Raw genomic sequence first — 20,538 nt, forward strand, 5'->3', positions numbered from 1 at the left:
ATTGGATACCAATTTTGGAGTCGGTGCCTAATTAAAATTGCTAATTAACTATATTTGTTGCTTAGTCCATCTATGAGCTACATTTCTTTCAAAACAATTAAAAGGAGTAGGTTCGCATATACTACTAACAAACATACACAGTGAAAGGTGTAATACCAAGCACATGTATGGTGTTTCATCGTTTTCTTTCCTCTTTTTTCGGGGCAGGGAGTGTAATGTACCCACATTTGACCAGCTATATGTAACAGGGTAAGAATTTGGGTAGTGTACAGTTAGCAAATTTAAATATTTCCTTAATAGCTTCCATTTGCTGTGCTGCGGCGGTGCGTTCATCTCCGGTGACGATCTGACTTGCTGACTTTGTACGCTGGCAGCACATTGTTTTCGTGTATTTATCTAGCTTAACTAGCAATTTTAATTAGGCACCGACTCCAAAATTGGTATCCAATATATAACTGTTATGTGAAATATTTTTTTGGTTTTGAGTGGTTTCTGAAGGCGGTTTAATTTTTTGTTAAAATTATTTTTATTTTTTGCTTTTTTGTGTTAGTAAAAAGTAGACCGTCTCAATGGCATAGTTGTGTTTCGCTCACGATACGACTATCGCGCTGAGGAGTTACACCTCTGAGTACCACTGAAAAGGGGAAAAGGTGTAATGCTATATATATGTATGTAAGAAGTAGATTCAAGCAAACCTAACGCAAAAACACAACTGATATATTTGGATCATACTTACTACAACTATCGCGCTGTGGTGTTACATCTCTGCCTGCCCTGGAAAAGGGAAAAGGTGTGATGCTATATATATGTATGTATGTAAGAAGTAGAGTCCACTAAACCCAACACAAAAACATAACTAATGTGTTTTGCACGCAGTACGACTATCGCGCTGAAATGTTACACCTCTGCCTACCCCTGAAAAGGGGAAAAGCTGTGATGCTATATATATGTATGTAAGAAGCAGATTCAAGCAAATCTAACGCAAAAACAACTGATATGTTTCACACACAGTACGACTATCGCGATGAAATGTTACGCCTCTGCCTACCCCTGAAAAGGGGAAAAGCTGTGATGCTATATATATGTATGTAAGAAGTAGATTCAAGCAAATCTAACGCAAAAACAACTGATATGTTTCACACACAGTACGACTGTCGCGATGAAATGTTACGCCTCTGCCTACCCATGACACGGGGAAAAGGTGTTATGCTATATGTATAAGTATGTGAGAAGTACACTCAACCAAACTCAATGCAAAAACATAACTAACTACGCCACAGGAAAGCTAAATTCGCGAATTCGTTTTCTTGGACGACATAATTATTCTAGTTTTTTAATTTTAAAACCAAACTACCCAAGCGATGTTGAAAAAAATGTTATGGGACCAATCTGGAGAGAAATTCTTTCGAATAAAAAAAGAATTTTCCAAATCGGTTCATAAATGAGCGAGATCTGAGGTAACAAACATACAAAAAAAAACACGTCAAATTGATAACCTCCTCCTTTTTTTGAAGTCGGTTAATAAAGAGTTTCGAGCATAAAACCTGCACTAAACTACTTGCGAAATAGCTTCGCCAAAATTGATCGTAGACTAATTACGTCGGTTCCTGTGTAACAAATCATGAGACTTCGCAACGAGTTCCGTCATATGTACACCATTTTGTACTCAAAAATAAATAGTCACCTAATTAGAACTTATAACAAAAGTTTAATAAGGTTTGTATTGAGTAGGTATAGTATATTTTGTAGCCTGAATTCCAAATCAAGTAAAAAAAAAATGTATTAGGATTACAAAGACAAAATAGGTGATAGCAACCAGACAGTGGCGTAGCTAGGCGTGGGTGAAGTGGGCACTTGCCCACGGCCTTGCACTTAAAGGGGCCTCGCAAGGCCTCTTTAGATACGATGCCAACAGATTTTAAATCCCCTTTTATATGTAAATTTAACAAAAAATATTTCGAACGAAGCAGATTTAGCTGCAATAATAAATTACAAATTAATACTAGAGGGCTTCTGTAAAGCATAAAGCCGAAGGACATTAAGTATTTTTGTAAATAAAAAATATTACTCTAATAAAACCTTTTTCAAATCTATATGCTTTTCAATAATCACCCATCGCACATTTATATTTTTCACTATGATAAATATGTATGTCGTGACAAAGCATGTTTGGTAAGATAAATTTATTGGATAGATCTTGGGAACGAAAGAAAAGGGGCCTCGCTGATGCCCACGTCTGTATTTGTCCACGCCACTGCTATCAGACAGCCATGTCTGAAATCTTTTCAGTCTGTAATTTAAATATTGTAGTTAGAAGATATTATTGCATTGTACGTCAGGACTAAGTAGTCTCAAGTGTTGAAGACAGGGTATATGGGCTGTGGATTATGAATACTGATTTTTTTGGTTTATGGTACTTAATACAGTGATATGGATCTCCAAATGGGGAAACCTAAAGGTCGGGCAGGCGACCGGCCGTAAATACATAATCAAATCCATTCTGGAAGATGCTTGAATACGTGTTAGATATGTCAAATCAGATTTGAATTTGAGCTATTTGATGAGGTAAAGTACACAATTATAAATGCGCGTCTTATATTATATATATTATATTTCATAAGAGATGAAAGCGGCGATAGCCTAGTTGGGTGTGGAACGGACTGCCAAGACGAATGTCCGCAGGTTCAAATCCCAAGGGCACACATACCTCTGACTTTTCTAAAAAAATCATATGTGTATTCTTTGTGAATTTATCGTTCGCTTTAACGGTGAAGAAAAACATCGTGAGGAAACCCGCACATCTGAGAAGTTCTCTATAGGAATTTCGAAGGTGTGTGAAGTCTACTAGGCCAGCGTGGTGGACTAAGGCCTTAATCTCTTCCAGTAGTAGAGAAGGCCCGTGCTCAGCAGTGGGCAAGTATAAAATACAGGGCTGATATTATTATTATTAATAATAAAAGATGATAAAGAAAGGAAAATTCTTTTATTCTAATAAGGAACATTTTTCATGATAATTTAATGAGGTAGAGTTGTCTATGCCCTATCCACGTTGAAGTACTAAACGAAAATTTTACATCAACTGATTTGTTTTTCGCCATTACGACGAGCCATTAGCCAAAGTTCTGCTGTTAGTTCGATTCAAGTTTATTTGCATTTGATTCGATTCAATGACTACCCACTTATTTATCTAGCTTTATAATGCACAACGTGTTAACGACCAACGGTGTGGATAGTGTGGCGCAATCAAATTATCATGGGCCATGGCCAGATCGAACAACAATCTTTGTAATAGTCGCATGGTGTATTACCTGTGTTATTTATGTAACTAAACGACCTACAATTTTTTTTACCAAAATACGTCTTAGGGATGTGCCCCGTTGGATCGTTTAAAATCTGTATTCGCGGATACGTATCGTATAATAAGTTTAGTTAACATTCCAAATTAAATCATAATTTATACCAAATTATTATAAATATTAAAATTAAATGATCTATAAGGCGCGTTGGGGTAAGATCGTAGGAGGTGTAACACCGTATAAATGAAATAACTTGCAATTGTGTTATAATTTTTGTTCTTAGACAACACTACCTGCGACCCCATCTTATTCCCTACGTTCCACTAGTTCGCATGAATGATTCCGACAAATAAATAATGTTTACGGTGCTAACAAACAGAATATCGGTATTTCGTCGTTCCCTGGCAGATCCGGATTAACCCCATGCAAGAATTTGTCTAATTTTAATTTAGTATTTACTGTTTTCAATTACTTTTGTAGTTATATAGTATCATAAAGGAAATAAATCTTGTGACTTGTTTATTAAAATTTTTCGAAACACCTATATTCCCTGAAATCCGATCTTCACGCATATTATTATTTGTCGTTAAAAACGGATAAAAATCTTTCGTTCGTTCGATGATTATTTTCGTTAAGTTTTCTTATATTTTCTAATTTTCCGCACAATTTTTGGATTTCTTTTTTTTTCTTAAGAACCTTCTCCTGACAAGAACAAACACAACAACAACAAAAAAAAAATGTGAAATCCAGCCGTTCACGTGTGATGGCGTGACCAACAGTGACCAAGGGAAACAGGGATTCATTTTTATATAGCACTAGCTTTTGCCCGCGGCTCCGCCCGCGTTATAATGTTTTTCAGGCTAAAGTTTTCCGTTATAAAAGTAGTAGTTTCCCGGGAGCCTATCTTCTTCCCAGGGTCTCAAACTGTCTCCATACCAAATTTCATCTTAATACGTTGGGTAGTTTTTGAGTTTAACACGTTCAGACAGACAGATGCTGCGGGGGACTTTGTTTTATAATATATTTTTAGAACTTTTAAAGTGGAACAATCCCGTCATACATCATTGTTGCATAACTTTAACCGTTTACGCAGCGCAGGCAACGGAAGCTCTCAAAACTTATAATTTTCCCCGTTTTTGCAACATGTTTCATTACTGCTCCGCTCCTATTGGTCATAGCGCGATGATATATGGCCTATAGCACTCCAGGAACAAAGGGCTATCCAACACAAAAAGATTTTTTCAGTTCAAACCGGTAGTTCCTGAGATTAGCCATTACTGCTCCGCTCCTATTGGTCATAGCGTGATGATATATAGCTTATAGCGGTCCACAAATAAAGGGCTATCCAACACAAAACGAATTTTTCAGTTGAAACCGGTAGTACCTGAGATTAGCCATTACTGCTCCGCTCCTATTAGTCATAGCGTGATGATATATGACTTTGAGCACTCCACAAACAAAGGACTATTCAACCCAAAAAGAATTTTTCAGTTTGAATCGGTAGTTCCTGAGATTAGCCATTACTGCTCCGCTCCTATTGAATATAGCGTGATGATATATAGCCTATAGCACTCCACGAACAAAGGGCTATCCAACGCAAAAAGAATTTTTCAGTTTGGACCGGTAGTTCCTGAGATTAGCCATTACTGCTCCGCTCCTATTGGGTATAGCGTGATGATATATAGCCTATAGCACTCCACGAACAAAGAGCTATCCAACGCAAAAATAATTTTTCGGTTTGGACCGGTAATTCCTGAGATTAGCGCGTTCAAACAAACAAACAAACAAACTCTTCATCAGCTTTATATAATAGTATAGAAGTATAGATTAAGAAGATGGCAAACATATTATGTATTTGCGATACATATGTTTGCCATCTTTTTTAAAGCTGTTGGGTCATGCTGCTCGTTTAGGATAATTTGAGAGATATAAGGATAAATTCCAATTTTCCTTAATCTATCTATTTATTTATATATTATTATTATTATCTAAGCTGTTCGAATAAAAATGTTAATTCATTATTTCATTTTTATGTGTATTTTGCAATGAGATTTCGTTTATTTCCTTTCAAACATTGGGTCCCCTTAATTGTTTTTCATAATAACGTCCTAAAACCTCTATAATTAGATAAATAATTAAAGGCTCAAAGAGCTGGTATTCAGAACCGTAAGATAATAAAAATGCTCAGGGGCCTAGACAAAAGCCAAGCGTGACGTTAACCGTACACCTCAGAACAATAACAAGCTCAGAACAATGACAAGCATAGAAGTAACACTACTCAGAACAATGACAAGCATAGAAGTAACACTATGACATTTGAGTGTACTCTGTCTTAGACAGCAAGAAATTTAATTGTGTTGCGATCCCTTCTGACATCTTATCGATATCGATAGATGCTTTGTCTATCGGCTATGGTAAATACACAGACCTGTTAAAATAAACACTTTTCGATCAGTCAACTACAAACCGTTGCAAATTGCTATGTTAGATAAAGGCTAAAAAAAAGATATCAAAACCCTGATTTGGTATTCAAGTACCAAAAGAAGTCTGGGTATATAAAAGCACTCGTTAAGAAGCTGTTAAGTTACAATAAACTATAGAACTATCGGCTTTCTTCGAGCTAAATTTTGTCCAATTTTCATTTGCTATTTACAGCAGTTTCCATGCCTTCCGGAACGTCACTCACACAAAAATGGTTTAGCATTTAGATTATTAAATTAGAAAATATTAGAAATTTCGGAAGGAATGGAAACCGCTGTAAGTAACAAACAAGAAATCGGCCGGAATTTCGTCTAGGAGAAAGCCAGTACGCCTTCTGTTCTTTTCTGACTTTCTTAGGGATTAAAAGATACCCAAGAGGTGTGATTTGACAGAAGCTACTAAAATGGGACAGTAAAATTAAAACACAGCGGTATCATTCATGTCACATATGTTTGATAACTTATTTCAATGTAAATAAAACTTTGTCAAAATGCTTAGAGCAAACACGGTGCTGTTTTTTCCAATGCCAATTGGGACGAGCTATGGCAATGATCCATTTTTGCCTCATAGCATCACCTGTGGGGTATCTGCAATGAAACACATTGTATGAAACACACTATGAAAATCAGATAGTTTCCTCGACCCCAGCCTTCGCGCACGGTTTCCAAGTGGCTTTTACCACTACACCACCGTATATTAAAAGTAAAAGGCAATTTATGCAAAATAGTAAACTACAATATTATACTAACATATATGTTATTGACAGAATATGCAGCACAACACTGTCGAACACGACTACGTAAATTGGTAAAAATGAAAAATACATAATAATGACTGGATCGAATGGCCAATAGCAGATTATAATATGACTACAGCATAATCACGTATAATTAATAACACTTTTTGCACTTATGTACAGGGTTTAAGCAAATATATTAGTTTTTATGTTTACTCACCGATGGATACTGATGATTTCAGTTTCATTTTCTTTACGAGAAGAATGAGATTTACACCCCACAATAATGCAGGCCATTGCTTGTTCCTAGCGCTATATTTTACTTAAACAGCACTGTGTAAAAAATTAACAACAAAAATATTACACAACATGTAGCCACTTTTGAAAAGCACGCGCTGAAGTATAACGTAACTAAATTGTGTGGGCGCGTTTGTGACATTGTTTTGAGATTGGCAAGTTGGAACATTTGACATTTTATTTGCTTTTTAATTCGGCATCATAAAGATGACCAAAGGTAACCATTTGATTATTTTAAAGTGTACGCAAGCCGACCTTAGCAACATAATATTTGTCTCGTTCTTTTCAACGGTTTTGGCCTATTTGAAAAAATAGGATAATTATATGAGGGTAATTTAGATTCCTTCTATGCTTGTTCTTGTTCTAAGGGTGTTACTTCCAGAGACCAATAAACTAGGTTACTTCTATGCAGACTTCTATGCTTGTCATTGTTCTGAGCAGAGACCAATAAACTGAGTCATAATCTTAGACTTCATTTTTTTTAAATTTATTTATTACGGCTCTGGAGATAAGTCCATTGAGCCCGTCTTCCTTCAAATACAATTTCTTAGAATCTCAGACATAATTCAATACTAGTGTTACCAGATTAACCGATTTTTCGATTCAAATGGCTTGCGTTATAATAGCAAAAAAATGTATCGTTACCACCTTTTACATGAATAAATGGAAGATTGGGGACCGTTTTTGGTTCCTTTTCTTTCTGCAGAATTAGGCACTCTAGCCTCGTCGAATTAATAGCGACTTGTACCACTATCCACTGCTTTTAATACGAATAATTTGGATAATTAAGGACCTTTCTTTATTGATTCACATTTTTACATATTTGGGAAACTGCTACTTCGTAAATTGGGCGCCCATTCGTCTGGCAACATTGTTTATAACTAGTAATTTAGTATCTTAGGCTAAATAATCATATAATTTAATGAAATCCATATAAGATGCCTCGCGAATAATTTAAAATTCTATTAACTTTTCTAGAAAGTAGATTTAATCAAAATTAATAACTCTATCATGAACTTCCTTAGTCTTTTACCGCGTAAAAAAATTAATGACATGCGGGCAGCGGGAACAGCATAAATGAGGCCTATAAAATCAAAGGCAGCTAAATCCAAGTCTATCAAATATTCAGGAAGCTACAAAAATCGATAACTTTGTTCAGGTAGTTACAATATTCTATATTTTAATCAAGATTTATAAAAAATGATAATATTACTAATAATCTGAATTTAAAATAATAAAACTCCCTTTATATTTGAGTATAGAGTGGAAATAAAATAGCATTTAGCTGTCTTTGATTCCAACTATCGGACATAGGTGTCTTTGATTCGGAGTAACTGGATATAACTGAGTTTGATAATAACAGCCGCCATTTTAAGTTCTTCGGATTAGTGATGTTCTTATACGTTCGATAAAGTAAAAACAACTATATTATTTTGTGACAAATTTTAATAAATTTTCCATTAAGTGAAATAATTGCTTGTATTGTTTTATTCTTATTATATTCTTAAGACTGGTGATTCTTCTGCTATTCCTTCACAAAAACTTTCTTCTAAATCTTGATTTCCTTCAACAAATGGCCCTCTAATAATACCTAAGTAAAATTGTAAATCTTCTCTTTCTTGCCATTCTAATCCAAAATGTTTTGCCAATAATTTCTCAACATCGGTTATTTTTGCCTGCGTCACAGGCACTCCCGTTGAAATGATGGTAGGTTGAAGCATGCTTGTATTTTTGCCAGTTTTGCAGACATTAAAGGCTTTATTTGTATCTGAATTATAAAACTGTTCACCGCGGATAAGTGTGTTTCCTGAGATCTTCGATCTTTTTATAATGAATCTTTTGCATTGGGTTATTTTGAATGGCCATTTCGCTGTCGGTTTAAAAACCTCTTGAGTGGCTCTTTTGAAGTCTAACATTATAATATCCCTTAGATTCGTGACCGTCGCATTACTTGAAATGATGTCGCAGTATTCTCCTGGTTGGATGATTACTTCTCGCTTCTTTAGAACCCTTTCTACATTGCCGAAGAATCTGTCCGGGGGCATAAAACTATGCCCTGTTACGGGAAATATTATTTCAATACGTTTGACAGAGACATTTTCTAATAACCATTTAGACAGCATACTTAGCATTATGCTATTTTTGTTTTGCCCACCACATCCGTCGGCAAATAAGCGTATGATGGTGATACCTGATAAATTAGTTTTATTTAATCGATCATACACGGCTGATGCTATTTGATTTGCTGTTTTACCAAATTCGTTTTCTGTCCAGGTGTATGCAAAGGTTGTGTTTTTATTAAGCTTGTCTTTAGAGGATCCTTGCACAATAGTAAAATTATATAAGTAAAATTGTCGACTGTAGTAAGCACTTTGGTCTGGAATTCGAGGTAGTGGACAATTTTTCTGGCAATCAAAGGAAAAGGTAATCATATCATCCTTTTGCTCCTGCAGCATTTTGAAGAACGCCTTTGCTCTTAATTTATGCACTCTCAGTGCAGTCATTAACTCATTTTTCTTGACTCGATCGTTTTCTGTTTTGATTCTCTCATTCAATTCAATACAAGTTGAGCAGACATCAGTCTTAGGGGTACCGAAACCTAAATTAAATTCACTATTAAAAATATGGCGGAAGTATGATTGTTTTACAACAGATTGAGGATTTTCGTCTTTAAACATTTTGTACAGCTTGTTTATATTCAAGTCACTAGATAGGTATTTGCGTTCTTGAGAGGATGATCGACAATAATGCGATTCGATACATTTTAGTTTCATAATATAATTTCGAATGGACTCCTTCTGATCTTTAAATTTATTTATCTTACGATTACCCCCTCGTCGTTCTCTGGCAATTTCCCCTGTATAAAATAAATTTTTTAAAGCGTACTCTACTCGGTATTTTGTTATACCAAGTATACTCAGAAACGCTTTTTGGCAAACAGGAATACAGTCATGGCGAGCTCTGAAAACGCTATATTTGATATTGAAGTCTCTACCCAATCTTATGCTTTTGGTAGGACGCCTTCTTTTTACCTTCTGCGTTTTACAGCACTTCAGTATCAAAGCATCTTGCTCACTACGTTTACTTGAGGAATAAAACGAACTGTGGAAATTCATAATATCAGTCATTGTCAAACTTGAACATTTTAGGTGTTCATTTTTATGTAAACAGATTATTCGTTCTGGTGCTTTCTTTGGCATGTACCTGTAAAATAGAAAAATTACTGTACTTTAATAGAGCATCGAGTATAATATCTTTGCAACGTTTCAATTTCTGTTGGCCAAACTCGGCGACGAGGGCAGTGATTTCAAATGTTGGGCGTACATCACCAAAGACAATAATATTTATTGTTAACTGAAAGAGTTTGCTTAGCCCAAGACCTATGAGAATGTTAAAAGCTTATAGAATTGTTCCAGATGAATAGAAATGTCCATGGAACAAGTTGGCATCAAGAGATGGTTTTGTATCAGAACCCGGTATCTACGCTCTACTAGCGCGCTCAAACAAATCGCAAGCAGAACAGTTTATGCGCCTCGTTTACGAGGAAGTGCTGCCCACCATCAGGAAAACGGGCGCGTACGTTTCTTCGCAAATCAGTCATAACCAAATTTCCAAAGTTGATTTCCCTGATGATAGAGAAAGATAAACAAATGGCTAAATTAATTGAAAAAATCATCGACGACCGGCCTAAGTTGGCGGTGATGATTGAACGCAACGAAACAAAGCACCATCTCCACGTTTACAAGAGGGGCGACTGCTATAAGTTTATACGCGTGCAAAGAGAAACCTCTCGCAAGCCCTCAAGCGGGTATCCCCTGGCTAAGAGCTGGTCGTCCAACAGAAAAACATTCCAAACGGAGTCAATGTGCTTAATCCCACCAAGGAATTGCTCCTCCGTGACTCGTACAACTCTTGATGTAACAATATTCGAACCAACATAGATGTGCCTAATAGATAGGTAGTCGATAACAGGTATTTCACAAGACTAGGCACATCTATGTTGGTTCGAATATTGTTAAAACAAGATTTGATAACGCTCTCTGCGCCCAGTCTGTTTATAAGATTTATTAAATGAATACGCGGGAAGTCACCACGGCTAAAAAACACTTGACTAAGACGCAGAATATTATTGGCAAAATAGATTATTAAAATGGTAATTTTCTTTCCTATGGGAAACAGGCGTAATTTGTATGTATGTATATGGTATTTGTTTATTGCAGTATTAAAATAATATTCTAATAGTTGGTATTTGGAACTAAAAACGTGTAATACATCACTAACCTTTTCTTCTTAGCAATATTAGCTTTCCAATTCTCGGGGTTTCTTGTTCTTTTACGAGCCTTGCCCGCACTTGCTCTTGTTACAAGGACCTCCATGGCTCTCCAAATTCGAATTTTAGCAAAAGAATTGTCACGTAATTCAATACAAACACAAGAATAACGCCAAAAACTGGACGACGCATTCGCATGAATTGTATAGCGGCGGCCATGCTGATTCTCCGAAATCTTGCTCTCTGATTGGCAGGCGTAACTCATAGCTGTATTTGATTCTTACTGGTTGGCATGTAGCTGTCTTTGATGCCAATATCGATTTTAGAACTGAATTTTCTAGGGACTTAGCTGCATTTGTTAGTAAAATGAATACACTAAAACGTGTCCAACTAATTAAACTAGATGACGCCATAGTTAACTCATTTTACGACATTATGGCGTTTAGCTGCCTTTGATTTTATAGGCCTCAAATTGCAATTTGCATAGGTACATGTACCTATATGACGTGAATAGATTCGGGGACTTAAACGATTGAATGACAGTTTTGAGATTTTAAAAAATACATACGGACATAATTTAATTAAAAATTTTATATTTTCTATTTAAATTAAATGATCAATAACGTTAAAGTTTAAATTTCATAATCTAAACCTCAAATTTCGGATTCTTTCAGTGACAGTCACGTTTGTTTATTGGTTTGGTTAACATCCGCCATTTTGTACTGTCGTTTGTTTAGTGACTGGATCTTTTTTCTAGTGATGCTATTGTCGTTTTCCTGGAAATAAATATTGTGATTTTTCAAGTGGTGTACAATGTTTTTGCAAGAAACGTTGTTTTCTAAGGGTACAAATTAAATACTGTGACTTGTCAATCTGACATCGGTATCGTCTACATAAGTGCCGGATGTGTCCTACAATCGGTTAGGGCGATTTTACGTGCCACCTTGAGTGGTGTACGTGTCCCGATACCTATGCTGCCAAGAATATGAGTGGCAACGGGAATCAGGTGCCGTTGGCGCCGAGTCAGCGCGGGCCCGTACCGTATCCTTTTCAAATGGTGTTTACTGTGCTATTATCATTATATTTACGTAATATACGCCACTTCAGCATCTGGTTATGCCGCAATTGCGAATAATTGTGTATTGTAATGTAAATTGTATTTGTGTACATTTTGTGTTGTTTTTCTCCACAGATTAATGTAAAATACGACAAAAAAATGTTACCAATAACGCTAGACGTCATCATAATACGCTCTGTGACATGTGCACATTTTTGTTGTTTACTAAGACATGCCTGAAAATAACAATAATATCATTCTTGTACATATGCAAGTATTGCAAGTGTATCATATTATGTTATCCCTTTTTAAGGATGACTGGATACCACTTGAAATTACGAGGGAAAGGTGTTCGATTTGATATCATTTAGTAAACACAGTCATCATATTTCACAAAAACAAGGAGGTTTCCAAACATCACTTTCTACTATCAGTATTACTGATTACCATAATATGTGTAGTGTCATGGCTAACAGTTTGCCAATCCAATACAGCATTGATATTTATATTACTAGATCATTTTTGACAGGTACTATATTTCATCATAGTACTATATAGAGAATGTGCTTATGTTGGTCATAGCACAAGTTTACCCTTAATTTTATTATTTAATGTAGAGCAAAGCGAGTTACTCTTTTTTACCAAGCATTCTTGCGAAATTCTTACATTAATAATAAAAAAATATCTGTATTTATTTTGAAATCTCTTTGCTCTACATGCAAGCCATAAAGATTAGGATCTTATTAAATTGATCTAATTTAAAAACTAACTCATTCTATTAAAAAACACTTGTTAATCCATGAATTTGTTATTTATGCAAAAGAAATCATGGTTAATAGGGAAGATGCTGATATATAATAGTTATCAATATAGACTAAAATGTAAAGAAAAATCATAAAAGTAGGGCCAGTGCAACTTTTTTTTAAGCAATATTAATTTTTAACAATAATAGTTATAAGTTGAAAGTAAAATCAACAAGAATGTTTGAATCCATTGAACAGCATCTAGGGACAATTATAGCTGTTATGACAGCTTTTTAAGATTATAGTTGTAAAGGTAAACATTCTTTAATGGTGGATATTAATTGTTTTTTTCATGAATGAAAATAGAAGTTGGGTTTATAAAAGTAGACTCCAGAAAACTCCTGAGAGTTAGTGGTGACAGGATTGTAAAATTTTGTCTCGCAATATAGGTGGCATAGTTATGACCACCTAATGTTGTTGGATTGTCCTTTTTTTATTAGTTTACAGTAATGTTAATGTATTTAATCAAAAAATATCTCAAAATTCAAAACCTGCATTTATGAATGCTTATGGAGAAAAAATATATTTTGATTTTTTAATATACTTGTGATATATTCTACATGAAATATATTCGAATACAATGAAAAAATATAAATATGGCATCTTCCCTATACAAAATTGGCAATGATTATTCAATATAGAGGGGCTAAAAACATGCCTTATGTGTGCAAGAATTTATTATGACACTGAGTACATACCTAATTAAATTTCGACAAAATCTATAGTCTTTAACCTGAATCCAGAATACAGATAGAGATTTTTGATGCACTTAACTTAGTCAGTTTCTATCATATAGTGAATTTGCAATTAAACAGACTTCTTGTCATAAAGCATTCAGATAGTTGAATTATGAACAGAAGCTCTTGTAAATATTTCATAATTTTGTCATTTGATGCATACAATTATTTTTTGTCTTCAATTTTGGTGTAGGTTTCGCAAATATGTTTCAATTGTAGTAAACTTTTGGTGTTCAGCATTTTTGTTTTTAGAACCACTAAGCTGTTTCTAGGGCCTAGATAAGATAGGACAATGTGTTGTCTGACAGTTGGCAATCTGGGTAATTGTGAATCCATATAACTGATCCGAGATAATTGAGTCTATACTATATCTAAAGTTATTTTACTCCAAATTTTGAAAACCAATGTATTAAATAAATATAAATGAACATCCTTAATGTTAATGAGAAGTTAATAGAATTAATGGATAAGGGCTATGTATATTAATTACATTTATATAAACACTGAAAACATGATAATAATACATATTTGTTGATGAAAGAGAGGTTTAATTGGCTGCCCTAGATAGGATGTAATGTTATAAGAGTATATGTGTGTCCATATTTCTTTGACAGTCAAGCATAAGGAATCTAACAAATATGAAAAGGTTAAATAATTATACTGAGCAATATTAATTGTAGCTGTGGTGTAGGTTATAATATGGTACATGTCAATAAAAAAAAAATATGTGATAATAATATGGGTATCAATAAAAGCCCTTCAAAAAGCTATTTATTATATATGACAGTCAAATGTGTTATTAGTTACAATGTGGTTTTCTAGTTGAACCTAGTTGCCTTTAATTATGTGGGTATCTAGAATTGAATTATTATGAGAACAATAATTTATTGTGTTACTTATTTGAGATTAAGATAAATGTTTTATTTGACAATATCTTAACTCACCTTATTCAATTAATAATTAGAAAATCACTATTACTCTTAATAATTAATGGTTTATTTCTTTAATGAAATTATTACATTAACAGAGAAAATTATTGTGATTTTGAGTGATTCTTTTTTGTGTGATGAGAATGTATGATTGCCACTGTCTGTGATAGGGATTATTTTGTTTTGTGTACTGCTAGGCTAAGTACCAAGACTATACACTTAAGAACCCAATTACTAAAATAACTAGACATACTAGTTAAGTTATTCTAACAAATTACTAGATTATAAAGCTTGTTGTTATTAGGTTTAGTTATTTTTAAATATTTTTTGTAATTGCTTATGTTACTTCTACTTCACCACAGCCACAATCACTTCTACTTTGACCAGTAATTGGATTCTTCTGAGGTAAGGCCATTGCCTTTCATTTATTAATTCATTATGTAAAGTCTAAATTCTTTAATTTTGTTTGCGCACATGATTAAAATAATATGCCTTCATTCTTGTGTGTACGGCACAGTGGGTCAATTTTTCTGAAAATTAACAGATTTTGACCTTGGCTAAGAATATTGTTTTTTACAAAACATTCATGCAGTACATAAAAAAATGATTAACTTTTTGAAATATATTTTGTAATACTTGGCAAAGGTTGGGGACCCAGATAAAAAAAATAGGGTTATTATTTTTTTACACTTTAAATAGTAAATTCTGAAATATTACGAAAAAAAATAGTTTTTTTTTTTAAATTAAGGTTAAGCCTGCAAATCTTTAGCCAAGTCTGCCTTATCGTATTCAGAAAAATACTAGAAAAAGATTTTGATAATGTTTAAATTGTTTCAAACCCCTTCCCAAAATGTTTTAATAGCTCTCGATCTACTACATTGTGACAACAAAAATAATATTTTGTATAAATATAACACTTTATTTAACCAGTTTATTACGAAATCCTGTGATTAATATGTATTAGTAAATAGGGAATCGTTAATGTACTGTTTGGGGGCAGACCCATAAATTTATGATTTATTTCATCCAAAAAGATATTTACAATCACTTTATAAAAAAAAAATCACAAATTAGCATTAATATTTTTTTTCTCAGTATTCAATATATCTCCAACTCAAATTTCACCATAACCGTTTCTGTTTCTCTCTTATATTATCCTTATGGGTTGATTTCAAATCATACCGGAATCCATATGAATTACGTAGCTCTGCAATACATCTGCTGCCTTAGTTTTGTATGATGGTCAATTATTTACATACATAGTAAATTTTATCAGTAGCTGCTGTTTATTTAGTTCAGTGTTTTGTTATTCTCAAAAAACTGTAGTCTTGTAGTTATAAATATCAATATGGATTATTGTGATTATTTAAAATATAAAAAGACTTCATAAAAATCTTAACTGTTTGCGAGATAACAGATAGTCTAATTATGTAAATTTGGGGAGCATCAAGAAAAAATTGTTTGAAAGTTCCATCCCGTGTGATGCTAAAATGGTGATGTAAATAAAAATAAAAATTTGGCATATTCAAAGTTACGATTACGAACATTGCTAAGGCTGCTATTAACAATTAATATAATTATTTTATATTCTATATTAACCCCTCTGATATCTTTATCTTATGATGAATGAGCAGGGTATATAATAACTTGATATTTTATTGACATAAATTACAAATACTTGAAATGTAACATATGATTATTACTAGCTAGATGCTAGCCAGCTAGGTAGAAGTAATATTAAAATAATATGCTGTAAACATCACCTTTTTTATGCAAAATATTCTATATTCAATTCAAATATCCAGGAAATCTAAAATAATAATTATTGTTCTTGACGTAATAATGTGGCAGTTGTAACTGTGTAGGGTCCAATATACTTTTGCATAGTTATATTTGTTATGAAGGAATATTGCGTAAATGATGTGTTGTGAATAGAATAATTTGAAAAATAGGTAATTTTTTTTCATTTATGGGACTGTTATTTTTGGGCTCTGTCCGCGTTATTCATTTTTCTGGGACAAATTTTCCGTTATGAAAGTCACGCTTTATATTTTCCCGGGATAGAAAGTAGCCTATGTTGTTTCCTGAGTCTCAAACTGTACCCATACCAAATTTCGTCTAAATCAGTTAGGTAGTTTTTTGTGTTTATTGCGTTGAGACAGGAACACGGTTCGACGGGGGAACTTTATTTTATAACTGTTTAGGAGGAACAAATTAAAATGCAATCCTTCTGAACTTTAAGGAACATACTTAGGTGGGGATGGATATGTGCGATTTTACTATAAATGGCAAAGGTAATTTATCGTATTAAAATATGATCATATTATGTAACTAAAAATACTTAGTTCATAAAGACGTTTATGAAACTGCCAAGTAGCCATTTGTCCTATAATACTTTTGTATAACGAAACATAACTCGCAATTTAGTAAAAAAATATGAATGTAGGATATCATGTTACATTTGAGAATTTTTATGCTAACTTAATGAAATTTTACCAATTCAGACATAATTTATTTGTTGGGTGTTTTACTTTGTACATTTTAAAAAAATCTATTTCTGTTGCATTCTTCAGACTTCATATAAGTGATTATATTTTTATGTTTTAGGTATAAAAGGATTCTAATAGTAGGAACATGCTGGCGTTCTCATATGAAGACCATAAATTACATGATATTAATAATATAACTCTGTCTATCGTTATATCGCAAAAAAATGGTATAGTTAGATGGGATCTTGGACAAAAATAAAATTTGAAGATAAAATACTTGATAAAATTTACCTCATAACAATGGATACAAAAAAATATATTTTATTTATGCAACAGTAGTAATGATAACTCTTACTACCGATTATAAGTTAGCGATTTAATATAATAATAATAAAGCTTTATTTAATTCCATACAACATACGATAAATTCTGATTATTAAATAAATAGCTAGCGATTTAGTATACAAATAAATCGAATAGAAATAGTTATTTTTAATGGAAATGTTATGTTTACAGCCTTAAAATACTTTTGAATGGATAGAAATATGTAAAATAATAAGTACTGCTGGTTACTTCGTCAAAATATTATTAAATGCGGTTCCATTAATACCCTAAACGTGTTTTTAATCGATAAAAAATATAATAATTATAATCGAGATTACTCATCTATTTTTAACATGTTCCAAGCCCAGACACGCTACTTTGATAGTGGTCACAAGATTCTTATAGAAAAAAATATATATATTTCTGAAATATGTTTAATCTTTACTTTGGTTGTTTAATTTTATTGAGAATATCGATATTGTTTAGTTAATTTAATAATAAAAATGCTACTAAAGTTGTTGATTCTGTTCATTTAAATATTTCAAACTAGTCAAGTAAGATAGTAAATAAATAAGTTTCTACACAATCTTTGTACTTCATGATAGAAGCAAATTAATTTACTATCTTTAGTTTCTGAAAAGAAAGACCCAATTTTAAAATTGTTTCGAAATAAAAAAAATGGAAATGGAATTGATATTATAAACAAAGGTTTTAATCCTAGTTTTTTAATGACCATAAAAAATGATATCCCGTCATCCATTACTTATGTGACACACCACATTATAATAGTAATATTTATTTGTCCGAATAAAAAGTACGTAGTTATCATTAACCACCGTTAATGATAACGTGACGCTCGCACAAGGCATCGTAGATATCAGTGTTAATTTCACATTAACACTGATAGTTATGGTTGGATATTTTTCTTCTCTAATACTTTTCTTAAAAAAACTTTATAGTTTTTTTTTAAGAAAATCTTAATCGATACAATAGTTGTTGCATTTATTTTTGCGTTTTGTATATTTAACAAAAATATCATCAAATATCTGAGGAAGTATAAAATTAGCTAGTACTAAGTAAGTAACTAATTATCCGTTTTAAAGTAGCCATAATTATCATTTTCTAATACCTACTTGTTCATTCATATGGGAGAAGATTCAAGAGTCATCATACTTCTACTTCTCTAGATTTTTATGTTATGTTTTACATCATATAAAACAAAATTCTTTTAGACTGAGACTCAGACAATAGTGAATTGTGCCCTTTACTAAATAATAACCTCAGATTTAAAAAAATGAAAAAAACATTGAAATCATTGTACCAAAATAGAGTTTCAGCTCCCAATGAAACTAGTTGCGGGAGGACACTAGCTTTACTTGTATTATTATGCAATAAAATTTCAGTACTTATTTGTAACATTCTTCACAAAGATAAACAATATTGATATTTGAATGGTTATTGTTAAAAGTAAACCCCTTATTCATAGACGTATTTTATTTAAGGACGGAGAAAAGCTCTGATAATAAGTGCCTTTGGGCACTGAGAAACAGACATAGGGCTGTTGTGATTGACTAATATTGAGATACAACAATATTAGCCAATCACAACGGTCCTATGTCTACGCACTGCGAAGGCTGCCATGCCGTCAGCACCGAGAAACTGATTTGTTATCAGAGCATTGCTCCGTCCTTAGACAAAAAAATCTTATGATATGAATACGGGCGTTAGAATATGTTTTTATCTATTAAATTTATTTTTGACTTCCTATTTAATTTCAATAGGAAAATAACTTGAATTACGTTGCTTTCCTTGGTCAATGAGTATGGTGTTGAAATTATTGAATTTTATGTAATTGTTCAATCCTAAGTGAGTGGGGGTTGTACCGGCTGGGGAGGGCAGCTGCAAATTGATTTTCTATGGCTTTTGTTGCACCAAATTTACAATTATTACGATTATTATTTATAAGTTTTTTGCGGCACACGACCTGGAGTACCTGATAATGCCAGCGCGTCTGGCCGGCGGCATTATACGCTAGGCGTGTTATAAAGATACTATAAGGTGAACGTATACGCGTGTTAAATCGTCACTATAGTAGTATAGCAACAAAACATATTGTGTTTTGTACCGTTTGGTAATTGGCCATATTCAAAAGTTGAAAAGGCTCGGCATTTATTGCTCATTGAAGCTTTGGCCTCAATCTGCCGTAGATGCCTAGCAAGACACATATTGCTGTCCATGATCCATCCCGGATTTGTCTTAATTTTCCACGCTGGCCCACGTAGATTGCACACTTTATCAATCATGTTGCACCAATGATTGGGCTTAGTGTAACATCCGGTCTTCTGGGTACCGTCAATCCCATTTGAGGATTTTTTATGCCTGGTTTATTGGAGTCTATATCCTACGTACATATCAAACCTTTTCCCGTTTTCAGGGTTAGGCGGAGGTGTAACACCTCAGCGAGATAGTCGTGACGCGTGCACAATGCAACTACACCATTGTTACGTACGCTACACCACATTTCTTGTTAAAACAACAAAACCATTCATAAAAAATGAAGCTGCTTTCAAAAACAACTAAATACCAAAAACATATTAAACATTATTGGTTGCCAATTTTGGTGCCATTGCCTCATTTAAATAGTTAGCTAACATGAGGATAATATATTATTTTGTATACGAAAAGAATGTATTTATTTCAATTTGGGACCGCCACCAAAATTGGTGACCACCACCACCACCAAACAACTAAACAGTTTCATATAAAATAAAAAAAATCTTTGGTTTTAGTAGTCTTTGAAGGCGTTTCAAGTTTTTGTTAGAAAGTTTGAAATATCGTTTTTTTCATAACGCTTATGCATTTCGTCTATAATTAAAAGGTAAAGTACGAATTTTCGAATCTTCAATACGAGGATGTCACGAGACGAATGTTTTTTACGACACTGTCTAATTTTAGCCACAGTATGTAATAGTTTAGAATTTACATATTGTTTATTGTTAATTATGTTAAAGGATGCTTCTTTTCAGCATATTTGCAATAAAAAAAATAAGTGTAATTTTTATACCAATATAAGGTAAACATAATAAGACGAAAAGTAAGTTCATCTGTGTCTTATTTGT

General features: G+C 33.1%; 2 protein-coding genes across 3 annotated transcripts in view; one reads left to right on the forward strand and one right to left on the reverse strand.

Annotated features, from left to right (window-relative positions):
* Positions 1-7,884: 7,884 nt before the first annotated feature.
* Positions 7,885-11,547, reverse strand: LOC115451553. Its single transcript, XM_030179902.2, has 2 exons — positions 11,092-11,547; positions 7,885-10,014 (listed from the first exon to the last, which is right to left on the reverse strand). The coding sequence occupies exons 1-2, from the start codon at positions 11,343-11,345 to the stop codon at positions 8,307-8,309; spliced, it is 1,962 nt and encodes a 653-aa protein (XP_030035762.2). The 5' UTR covers positions 11,346-11,547; the 3' UTR covers positions 7,885-8,306.
* A 16-nt stretch (positions 11,548-11,563) lies between these two features.
* Positions 11,564-20,538, forward strand: part of LOC115442894 (eukaryotic translation initiation factor 4 gamma 3) — a 58,090-nt gene continuing 49,115 nt past the window's right edge. For both annotated transcript variants that reach the window (XM_030168094.2, XM_030168095.2), the window contains exon 1: positions 11,564-12,121. In XM_030168094.2, coding sequence (XP_030023954.2) covers positions 12,066-12,121 — 56 coding nt within the window. In that variant the 5' untranslated portion in view covers positions 11,564-12,065. The remainder of the gene's footprint in view (positions 12,122-20,538) is intronic.

The sequence above is a fragment of the Manduca sexta genome, chromosome 27 (assembly GCF_014839805.1).
Source record: "Manduca sexta isolate Smith_Timp_Sample1 chromosome 27, JHU_Msex_v1.0, whole genome shotgun sequence".
Lineage (NCBI taxonomy): Eukaryota > Metazoa > Arthropoda > Insecta > Lepidoptera > Sphingidae > Manduca > Manduca sexta.

What these genes read in the sequence shown, in the direction of transcription:
- LOC115451553 (XM_030179902.2), bottom strand. Translation starts at nt 11,345, where the DNA reads ATGAGTTACGCCTGCCAATCAGAGAGCAAGATTTCGGAGAATCAGCAT. An exon ending in AATATTGCTAAGAAGAAAAG is followed by an intron (nt 10,015 to 11,091) that starts GTTAGTGATGTA and finishes TCTATTTTACAG; the next exon opens with GTACATGCCAAAGAAAGCAC.